This window comes from Anser brachyrhynchus (genome assembly GCF_964034855.1).
Source record: "Anser brachyrhynchus genome assembly, chromosome: 1".
NCBI lineage: Eukaryota > Metazoa > Chordata > Aves > Anseriformes > Anatidae > Anser > Anser brachyrhynchus.
The window spans coordinates 194,659,851-194,671,689 of record NC_137694.1 but is presented as its reverse complement, the minus strand read 5'-3'; the positions used below and the strand labels follow the sequence as shown (position 1 = coordinate 194,671,689).

Below are 11,839 nucleotides of genomic sequence, written 5' to 3'. Positions count from 1 at the left end.
GATTTAAAGTATACTCTATGTCAGTAAAGCATCACCAAAAACGTTCTCTTATACCATAAGCTTATGTTGACAGCCTTTGCATGAAGAGAGACCACTTTTTTTTGCCAACTAAGTCAGAAGTACACAGATGGATGACCAAAGTTGGTGACAGGTGAAAGCCTTTAATTCGAGAGCAGGCTATTGCTTCACAAGCCTATGCACAGCTATAAAACACACAGTACAAAAATCCACTTGTCAGAAACGTTACTCATTAACATTCTTTCTATATCTAACACGAATGATTTCTTAAAAGTGCCCACGTGAATCTGAGGGGACACTGCCTCCCCCTTGCAAACTGCCCACAAGGTCCCTCAAGGAAGTGATAACCTCTAATGGTAAATAACTCATTTTCCAACACACTTTTTTCACCGAGTCGTTGACCTTTTGTTATCACTGTCAACACAGCTTTGGTGACTTGTTCCGTTTCTTCATAAGGCTCACATACGGACCCGTGTAGAAGAAGGGAATTAACTCAGTCACTCCCGAGGGTCCCGTGCGCCGCCGGTCACTCAGGCGAGGGCTGGGTTCCCCCCGCGCTCAGCCCCGGAGCCCGCCCGGCCCCGCACAGCTCCCCCCGCCCAGCCACCGCCGTTCAGCCCGCACCTCCCTACCTGTAGTAGCGACGGAGTAAAAGCCCAAACCGGCCTCGTCTCCTGGCTCGGAGCCGCCCCTACGAGCCCAGTCCGGCCCCGCAGGGACCGGCTCCCGCTGTCCCCCTCCCCGGGCAGCGCAGCCCCGTCCCCGCCTGCAGTACCTGACCCTGTCCTTCTCCGCCCGCCGGAGCTCCGAGTCCCTCTGCAGCACCTGGAAAATCGTCCTGGCTTCGTCCTCGCTTAAAAAACTGAGATCGGGCCCCCGGCAAGCCGCGCTCATGGCTCCGCTCATCCCCGGCAGGGGGGCAGCGCCGGCCCCGTGGCAGCGCGGCGCCACATCGGCATGGCCGAGCCGGGGCACCACAGCGCCCGCCCGCCGCCCGCCGCAGCCGCTTCCCTCCGGAGGCCACCCCCGGTTCCCTCTGGAGGCGGAGCGGGGCGGGGAGAGGCGGGGAGGCGGCCCCGGGGACGGAGCGGCTCGGCCGGGGCCTTCCCTGGCCTGGCTGGGGCGCTGCGGTTCCGGCCGGGGAGGGCAGGGGGTTGTGTTCGCCCTCCTTGGAGGTTTGCGGGGAAAAGTGGCGGAGAAGCACACCCCTCTCTCACAGCTGCTGTAGCACAGCAGGTTTTCCCTTTCTTCAGACTGCTCTCCCGGAGACCCAACCAGCATCGCTCATGGCTCAGCTCTGGTCCCTTTTGGAGCCGTCTGGAGCTGGCTCTGATCTGACCTGGGGCAGCTGCTGGGCTCTGCTCACAGAGATCACCCCGGCAGCCCCCCTCTACCAAACCCTTGCCACCTAAACCCATTATATTAGTACTAAAATGCCATTTGAAAGACGTTAGTCAAAGAAGGGCTTTATTCAGGGTCGAACCGCAGATGTGATCTGCAAGGAAAAGCAGACACAATTCTTGCTGTGGAAGACTGAGGTGGTGGATAGGGCACCGCGGTATGAGCGGGAGCAGGGCCGAGCTGCGTGCAGACACCTTCCCACCCCGCAGCGGGCTGATGTGGGGCCGCCGAAGAATGCTTCCCCACTAGGAAGTCGTGTTGTGCAAGTGGAAATAAGGACCTTAGAGCACAGCGGGAATGACAGGTTCCAGGAGGCTCTTTATTTTGGTGTAGCTTCTGGCATCACTCGTCTGGCCCAAAGAGGAATTTACCGATTCCTGGTAACGAAACAACAAAAACAAGGCTATGAGACAACTGATGAAGAATGTAATGAAAGCGTGAAGGATTATGCTGCTTAGAAGATGTTGGGAGGAGGTGTTTCCTACAGAAAAAAGACATGGAGAATTTTTAGTAGGGTATAGGACACGCTTCTGGGTAAAGTCCAAACCTGTTATTTCAAAAGATGCAAGAGCCACAGTCATCACTGCTGCATTAGCAGCTTACAGATCTTCTCTCTTTGGGTAAACATCCCGTCCTCCCTGTTCTGTTGTGTTGAGCATAGTGGAGTGACTGTTTCATTACATACTCAGCCATCATACCTGCTTTTTGGCATTTTCTTTTCTGCTTTCAGAAGTTCCCTGTGGGCTGGAAACAAACTACAGAAAAGGAATATCAGGTCACAAACTTTTTCTGTCATGTGTCCTTCATGGCTATGTTCCAGCAGAAGAAGCTGAGTGCGTGGCATTCTCCCTGGGAGTCTCCCAGGCAGAGGATTAGACATCACTCTCCCTTTCTACCTGGCACCTACAGGGTATGGGAAGCAATTGCTCATGGTGCTTCTGCATCACACTGGCAGAGCTGAGAAGGACCATGATAACTTTTCTCTAGATCCATTACAATGAACTCAATTCAAATCTGGCAGTTTAAAAATAACAGATTTCAGCTAATTGTCTGAAAAGATGTCTGTTACTAGTGTAAGCATTTTTTTCAGGGCCACAAGTCAGGGCCTCATCAATGCCCCCTGTTGCCTTAAAAGTCATGTTTTATATATATATATATATATATTATTTTTTAATTCTTATGCAAACCTCTAAAAATACATACATACAGAGTACATACAAAGTACATGGGTGTTCTTATGGGTTTACCAAGGAAGTAATACATGACAGTCTTCATAAAGAAAGGGTCATACCCCCCGTAAATTTGCTTACTTTGTAATTGTATATATCCCACAACAAATTAAAGAATTAAATCCATATTTTTAGGTTTCTGTAACTCTTTTCTTCTTTTCTAGCAATCTGACTTTTTTTTTTTTTTAATTATCAAGTCGTATGTTAGCAAACAATATTTTCAGTGCAGAGGGGAGCAGGGAGAAGATGCTCATTTTGTATACAAGCAATGTATAGTCTTTCAGGTAATAATGAGAAAGAAATAAGTTTTCATTCTCTACTAAGTGATGGGATTATTTAGTAGGGTGTTGACTAGGTACACTAGTGCCTCCAGAAAGATTCTGCCACACGTCACAGTAGTTATTACTTCATGCACTCTCAATCCAGAATTTTTAGAGATTTGGGCATAAACTTGGGCATCTGGTAAAAAGACCCTCATTTTACACAGCTTCTTTAACATGTTATATCACCACTACAAAACATGTATTGGATCATGACTAGAAATGGGTCCTGTTTATGGATTCATTTGTCACATTCTTATTTTGTGAAAAACAACCACCTTTCCATATCTCTTCATTACTCCCTCTCAGTTTAAAGATGATGTCTTTTTCATATACAGATCATGATGGCAAGAAAACACCACCTGCATTCCAGTACTTAGGGACTCTGGCACCTCATGTGCTTTAATTTCTGTTGTATAAACTCAAGACAGGATACAGGCTCTAAAACTTTTTCCATGATTTTAGCTAAGAGCTGTTCCAGGAAGCTACAGAAGTGTTTTCTTGTAAATATGCAGCATTTCTTCTGTTTAGCAACCTGAAACACAGGGCCAAAATAACATATGAGATGCTGCAGACATGAGACATGTCTATTAGTAATGTTAATTGCCAATGCCACTAAAGAGGATGCTGACACATACCTTAATTACAGGGCAAATTCTTCAAAAACTGCACTTTACAAATACTGTTGTACTAATGGGTGGTGTTAACTCCACTTGCTCTCAGTGGAGGATTCCAAAGTGTAGAACTGCAGAAAGCCAGAGGGTCTGTTTCTATAAGCTGATCTGTAGCTGGAGAGTAGAGGGGAATGTGCAGCAGGGTTGGTTGCATCTTACAGCAATTGGCCTTGAGCCTTGGAAGAACTGTAAGGTCTTGTCTAATCCTGTTGGACTAATTACTGTGTAAATTGTCACGCAGATTAGTGAAGGCTAGTTTAATTAACTCTTTGCGTTAAGTGAAAAAGCCTTCATGGCAATGCAAAGAATAAATATGAAGCGTCCTTCATTTAAAATGTATTAAATCTGCTCATTGTGTTCGAAATAAATATTGCCAACACTAGCCTAGGTCAAAAATAGTTTGATCAAAAGTACTCTCGAAAACAAAAGCTGTGCCTCTCACTGTGTTTAATAAGCCCATCATTTATATCTCAGTTTACTGTAACAGTGGTGATGGAGTTATTGCATTAAGTTAACTAATTGTCCTGCTGAGTTTCACGGGACACAGTGGGTTGCAGTGTGTGGTTCCCACTGCCACATGCAGACATTTCCACTCAGCAGTGTCCTGCAGGATCCTTCACTGGGCCCTCAGCTACCACTTCAAAAGATCTTAAGACTTTCATTTAGGCATTTTAACTGTGAAGTGCTGCGCTTTGAAGAATGCCAGGGATGTCAACATCCAAATGCTTCTCGTGTTATTATAGCTGCTTGTGCACTACACAACCTCTTGTGAGGCAAGCCAGGAGCCAGGACTGGGCTGAGCAGGTTGCAGAGCGTAGGACATTTTGTCCACCCTGAAACCGCCACAGGCACCACAGGCCTGCTCCTACAGGGAAAGTCAATCTTCGAGGTACACCCCACTCACAAGTCAAATCTTGCAGCCTGCATGGCTGCAGACTGCCCCATTTCACAATTTCCTCAAGCATTTCCTCTCTCAGAGTCTCTCATTCACCTTCTTTGCTTTTCCTCCCAGCCACTTGAGTATGGGCTTCTCTTTCTCCCAGTTTTAGACTCTGGTCTGCTGGCATGTTGGCTTTCTGCGCCATTCAACTACTCACTGCTTTTGTTTCCTCTCATCTTAATAATACATATTAGCACTGCATGCCAGTAAGGAGAATTGGTCATGAGATGTCTGTGAAACAGAGTCTTATGGACTTACAGACTTCAGACATGGAGTCTTATCCCTGCACTTTGTGACACTGCTTTCCTTGTATTTGGTGCTGCTTTGGACAATGACGCCTTGGCATCCCTTCTGTTTGCTTTTTTCTCGTGCATGGATGTCTGTCCTTCCTCCCTTACTTCTAGGATTCAGATAATGACTAGTTCCACTGTGAATACCCTTCAGGACTGCACTTTCTCTGGGCTGGAGGCAAGATTGTGAACAGGATCCCTCACAGGGCAAGACAGGTTGGGATTTTAGGGGGATGCTATAGGGGACTGTGGCCTGGAGAGGTATATGAAGAAGGAAGAAGGTGCTTACCTGTATGTTTCTGTACAGGAGCATAACGGCACTGCTTGGGATGGCAGAAGGAATGTGTTTTGTTGAAATGATGCTGGATTTCTGCTTCATCAGGGGGTACTTCCATGTCTGGTGTCCTGACTGACAGAGCCATAGGTTGGCTAGTACTGTGTATAACATCTGTTCTCTTGGCAGAAACTATGTAACCTTCTCTTCCTCCTTAAATAATATGCACATAAACATAATCACCAGAGGCCAGTACCTGGGACACAGCAGAATTAAGCATTTAATATATTAAGGTTATATGCCAGCGCATGCAACCTATTAAGAAAGGCTTGAGTAAAGGTAAGAGGAATCAGGCATGACTAAGCAATAAAGAAGAGCTGCTATTAGAATCAAGAAAGCAACCTTCAGAATGCTGAAGTCATATCCAAATGAAGAAACTAGAAAAGTTCAAAAATCCTGGCTGATACCATATGAAAATAAAATTAAGCAGACAAAAAAAAAAAAAAAAATTAGGAGGAACAACTTTAAACCAGCACCAAATCCTTCTTCAGACACATCAAGAAGCTCATCAGAGAATCTGCAGGGCCTGATCAATGATCAGGGTATAAAACGAATACTACAGAGAGCAGAAGACCTTTTCAGAGAAGAAATTGGTGCTCACTGTGGAAGAAACTAGGAAAACCCACACGCCAGAATCCTTTCCCAGAAGAGGATCTGACTGAAGCCAAAGTGACTGTAAAATTGATTATGCGATGGATTAGCAATGCAAACATTAAGAGATCACCAGTACCAGAAGTTATTTCATTCAATGGTTCCAACTAAAGTTACTGTAGTCTATAACTGTAGTCCCTGATACCTGAGGACTGCAGTGGGACAAATAAATACCAACTGTAAAATGGTTTTCAGAGAGAATTGAGGGAACTACAGGATTATGCATCAGACATCTGGGTAAATTTATGGAAACTCTAGTAAAGGACAGAATGAGTAGTTACCTGGGTTAATACAAGTTACCTCAGAAAAGTTAACGTGGTTTCTAAAAAAGGGAAGTCCTACTTTGCAGTCTTCTTGGAGGTTTTAGAAGGGTGTCAGCAAGTATTTGGATAAAGACAGCAAAGTTTATACCATCTGCTTGAACTTTTAAAGACTTTTGATGGGACTGTGAACGTGAGTTTTCAAGGAAATTTAGTACTCATTAAATACAAGATACATTTTATGTGTGAATAACTGGTTATGAGTTAGGAAACAGATGGTAAAAAGATGGTTAGTTATTACACTGGAGGAAGGTCATCACTGGAGTTTCCCAGAGCTCTGTGCTGGGATTTGTGTTGTTCATTACATTTTGAAGTGACCTGCGAAAGAAGTGAGCAGTGAGGTAAGAAAGTTTGCTGGTGATATGAAGATACTCAGGATAGAAAGGACAAACAGACTGTGAGGGACCACAAGAAGCCTTTGTAAGACTGAGTGACTAAGAAATTATAAGGCAGTTAAAATTTAACTTCTTGAAATATTGGTATGTGTGGAAAAAAAATCCCAGCTTCACATATAAGCAAGTTTTCACATGTAAGCAATGGACTCTGAGCTGACTTACATTTGGAAGTGAAGTCTTTATGCCATGCATAACTTGTGAAAATATCAAAAAAGCAAAACAAATATTAGAATTATTAGGACAGAAATAAATCCATGGTTCACCTACAGCTTGTATTTGAATATGGAATTCTACATGGAATGTAACATATATTATATATTCATATAAAAAGAAATATATTCATATAAAATAGAAATATACTCACATATTATAAATATTTAGTGAATATATACTATGAATATATAATAAATACATATTCATATGTATTCTTTATATAGAGAATATATTATATACTCATATGCAGGTTGTATATGAATATGTAATCCTATATATTAAATATAGAATTAGAATACAGAATTCCATAAATTCTGCATTTCTATATGGAATAGAAAGAGTGGAAAGGGATTGACTCTGGGATTTATTCAAACACAAGAATGAGAGGCCATCAAACGTAGCTGACAGGAGCTGATTTCAATCCAAGCAAAAGAAGAACTTGTGCAACTCCTTGCCAAAGGATTTTATGGATACAAAAGTTTATATGGCTTCAAGAGGAGATGGCAGAAGTACTTAAGGGACAGATTCATTCAAGATTATTTAATAAAAAAGGCACTCAGGAAAATGCCTGAGCTGAGAATAGGCAGATTTTGAGAGAGCTTCATATACCCCTTTCATGTTCTTGTTCCTTAGGTGTTTGCTTATGGCCACTGGGGTTGACAGTATACTCAGTTAGATGGAGTGATGGTTTGAACCAATATGAGCATTTGCATGTTCTAATGGACATAGCCAGAAAAGCATATATGTGAAATCTGGGAAGGTGGGCTCGTGTCAGGTACCATCATCTCTGGATGGGCTGTGGACCAGCTGTGGAGCCTTACCTAGGCATTCCATAGCAGTAATGCCTTGGTGTTAGTGATTTGTTCCTGGGATCTCGCTTGCCACACAGCTAGATCCATAACTGTGGTCAAGAGCATGTGTTTTATGTGGCTGCAGAGGACTCCCCATCCTATAAACAAATTCCTGAGGTTTTCTTTTCCTGTCTGCCTTCTGTTCAGCTGTTCTGCAAATGTGGTCTCGACCAGCTGCCATGAGATCTTCACTAACAACTTGAATGATGAGATGGAATGCATCTTCATTACAATAGCAGGTGACACTAAATTGAGGGGAGTGGAAGGTGTGTTGGATGGCAAGGCAACAATTCAGAGGGACAGTCGATAGCCTTAACAAACTAGAGAAAGAGCCTGACAGAAACTTCTCAAAGTTCAAAACAGCAAGAAAAAATAAAAAAGGCAAGTTAAAAAAGGCAAGTAAAGCCTTTTATTTGCTCATGAAAAATGCTATGCAACAGCATAAATTGGGAACTGGCAGGTTGGAAAGCAGTCTTTCAGGGACCTGGGGGTCATGGTGAACAAGCTGAATGTGCCCTTGCACAGAAAAAGGCTAACTGTATACTGGGCTGCATTACTAAGTGTAACCGGCATGCTGGGGGAATTGGTTACTCCCTTTCCATGACACTCAAGAGACTGCACCTGGAATGCTGTGTCTGGTTTTGGACTCCCAATTACAAGAAACATTAGCAAACTGGAGCAAGTCCAGTGGAGGAGCACAGAGCATGTGACACCTGAGTGGAGGCTGAGAGAAATGGGTTTGTTCAGCCTGAAGAAAAGGGTAAGTGTATCTAATTGCTGGGTATATCCTTCTAGCTGGTGATTACAGAGAGAACAGACCCAGGATCTTCTTGGAGATGCACCACAAAAGGAAAAGGGGAAATGTACGTAAATGGCATTTAAAAAAACACCTTACTATTATGAAAAAGAAAAACAAACAAACAAAAAACCAGTTGATAAAACTCTGTAACAGATTATCCAAGGAGATTGTAAATGGGCAAAACTTGAAGGCTCTGTGTGTCTAACATTGAAGTTAGCCCAGTTTTGAGCACAGGATTCAGCCTGATAACCTCTCATCAGAGACGTTAACTATCAGCAACTTTGACTGGTTTCCTTAGAATCTCACGATATCCAGTACTTGGTGAAGAAGAAAGGTAATGGATTTTATAAAAAATCATAATTCAATTTTACTTTAATAAAGTTAAAATAGGTAAAATGTAATAAAAATCTCACCATCTAAAATAAAGTTGCATAACCAAAAGATTTTTGTTCAAAATCCTCTCTTTGGAGGACAAGATACAACAAATGTGGTATAGTGAAATCAAAATGCCTCTGAGAACATGCCAGGGAAAATTAATATAAATTTTTGAGTGGAAATGCCTTCCATTCCAGCTAAGAAGCAGATTGTCTATAGCTTAATTATATCACAGATAATTCTCTGATCTTCATTAGTGCATAACTCCAAGAGTGCTTTTATTGCAGGAGGATTACTAACATAAAGCAGAATTCTGTGCTTTGAGATCAGGAAAGCCAAGGCACAGATGGAACAGAACTTGGCAAGGGATGCAAAGAATAACAAGAAGGGGTTCTGTAGGTACCTTGGCCAGAAAATAAAGTCCTCATAGAGCGTACCTCCTCTGATAAATGAGAAGGAAGAACTGGTAACAACAGACACGGAGAAGGCTGAGGTACTCAACAAGTTCTTTGCCTCAGTCCTACATCTTCCTACATCTCTCAAGTCCCTGAAATTCTAGGCAGGGACTAGGGGAGCAAAGTCCCTCCCACTGTAAGCGAATAGCGGGTTTGAGACCACCCGATGAAAATGAACAGGTACACGTCTATGGGGCCCAATGCCATGAATCTCAGAGCCCTGAGGGAATTGGCTGATGGGATTGCCAAGCCTCTCTCCATCATATTTGAAAAGAAGCTGTGGATGCCTCATGCTGGAGGTATTCAAGGCCAGACTGAATGGGGCTTTGAGCAACCTGGTCTAATGGGTGGCATCCCTGCCCCTGGCAGGGAGTTTTAGTTAGATGATCTCTAAGGTCCCTTCCAACCCAAGCCATTCTACGATTCTGTGATTCTTTGAATTGGGAAATTCTATCAGAATCTGGTTCTTATTCTACTAGCTTTGCATAAATACCCTTAACAGTGGAAGCTGGAGGTGTAGCCCATTCACATCCTTAAATACCAGTGGCTATTGGTGTTGGTCATCTACAAATACAGTGTCAGAAGAATAAACATTCTTTAAAAAAAATATTTTTTTTACCCTTGCTTTGTTTATAGCAAGCAAGTTCCACCTGCAAGGTCAGGTAAAAGACACATTCAGGCTTCAGTTGAACTCACTAGCTAGTCCTCTTCTACATACATTGACAAGAAGTCTAAATGGCTTCAGCTGCCAGAAGAAATATTCATTTTACCAAATGTGAACACTTGTAATATAGACAGCTCTCTTTAAGTGAGTTTGCCTAATTACCTTTATTTTCAATGAAGAAAACCAGATACTTCTAGCACACAATTTATCTCATTCTGAAGTAGACATCTAAAATGGGTCAGATGAATCATGCCTTAAAAGAGGCTGTTTCTCTGCACTGAATATAAAGCGAGTCTGGCATGACTGGCTCAGAAGTGTACGCTGCAAATGTCTGAAGTTAGGTGAGAGGAATCCCATCCCACCTGTTTGTACACATAATAAAAGAAGAATACCAATATAGTATAAAAATGAAAAATGAACAAACTGTCCCCAGGCTTTAAAACAAGTTGTTTTAATCTTGAGCAATTCAGCTCTTAATTTGGGGTTAGATTCAACTCCCATTGAAGTCAATAGCTGTATGTTTTGAGAGGAATTTAATGAGGCTTGTCACTTAGCTTTGTTTACTCTCTCATCAAGGGTATTTAACTAAATTCAATTAGAAATGGATATCCAATGCTTAATGAGAAAGGATATTTTATAAATGTGTTTATACTTTGAATAGGATTGTTTTGAAACAGCGTTTTTTCTTCCTTCCAAGTTTTAAATTGAATATATAAGCAGTATTGATAAATCCTTAGTGATATATGCACTTAATAACTCTAATTCAAATAACGCCAGGAAGTACAGATGTTTATTTTCCTTACACAGGATGATTTGCCCTTTAATTAATATGTGTAATACATTAAAAAAGCCCAGCAGGATGTTGCTGCCTTATTTAAGTGATGGCTTTGGAACTTGCTTTGCACTGTCAGTTTTGCAGAGATCCTCAGTGATGGACCCCAGACGATAAAAGGTAGGCACTACAACGGAGGTTTGGTTGGAAAGTCTGATAAAAGCATTAGGGACCTAGTCTAGGTGATGAAAATGAATCTCTATCTAAATGAAGATTTACTGTGTAGCTCAGGTGTAATCCAGTCCTGATCTCAGTGTGAGGAACTGAAGAACCAGGGGGCATGGACTTGCATGACTGTGACCGTGGCATGTAACTCCAGAGCCTTTTCTAGCTCTAATGGGAGGGGAAGCCAAGTGATTCGTGTTGTTTCCTCCTTGCTGGATTCATCCTAAATATCAATCTGGCTTCACAGTTAACAAATTTGCATGTGTACCTAGCATAGAGGTCTTGAAAAAGGGGAGAGAGGGAATTCTGTCGAAGGCAAGAATGCTGAGAATTGTGGATAACAGGTTGCACAGCCACCCTTTTTGACAACACCAGTGCAAAAGCAAAAGAGGTCAACTCGGAAGGATTCTTCTAAACACATTAAGAATCAAAGTAGCAACTCTACATATTAATAACAGGATTAAATTCAATTAAAAGAACTGGATCAGTATGGGAGTGGCTGAAGGTGAGGGACTCGCCAGTGCACCTGGACGTAAAAGATGAGGATTTATCCAGGTGGAGAAATACAAGCAGCTACAGCAGCTTGGAAAGAAACCGACGACCCCATTCCTGTGGAAAGGGATTTTTTGCTGAACAAGCAGTTCTGTAGATTAGCTCTGTTTGCCGTGCCGTTGCTAGCTTTCATCCACCCAACATCCTGGCTGCTGTAAGCATGTGAGGGAGGACTGTGTGCTCTGCAGAGTTCTTTAGTGACAAGTGCTGAAGATAATGGCCGCCAGGGTAACTCCGGCACCTTTGGTGCTTTGCTTCCTGGCAAATCTGTGCTGGAATTGTTCTAATTGTGTCAACCTGTATTTAGGAAAATTTGGTACAGACTACCTAAAACTCTGGGTCCTGAAGGGATGCAGAATTA

The 11,839-nt window shown here is 42.7% G+C and overlaps 1 protein-coding gene across 1 annotated transcript in view; it reads right to left on the bottom strand.

The window, feature by feature from the left end:
* EXPH5 (exophilin 5) overlaps positions 1 to 5,358 on the bottom strand; it is a 39,428-nt gene extending 34,070 nt beyond the window's left edge. Inside the window, exons 1-2 of the mRNA XM_080580330.1 lie at positions 5,162 to 5,358; positions 794 to 1,796 (exon numbers count right to left, since the gene is read on the bottom strand). Coding sequence (XP_080436456.1) covers positions 794 to 1,299 — 506 coding nt within the window. The 5' untranslated portion in view covers positions 1,300 to 1,796; positions 5,162 to 5,358. The remainder of the gene's footprint in view (positions 1 to 793; positions 1,797 to 5,161) is intronic.
* Between the last annotated feature and the right edge of the window lie 6,481 nt (positions 5,359 to 11,839).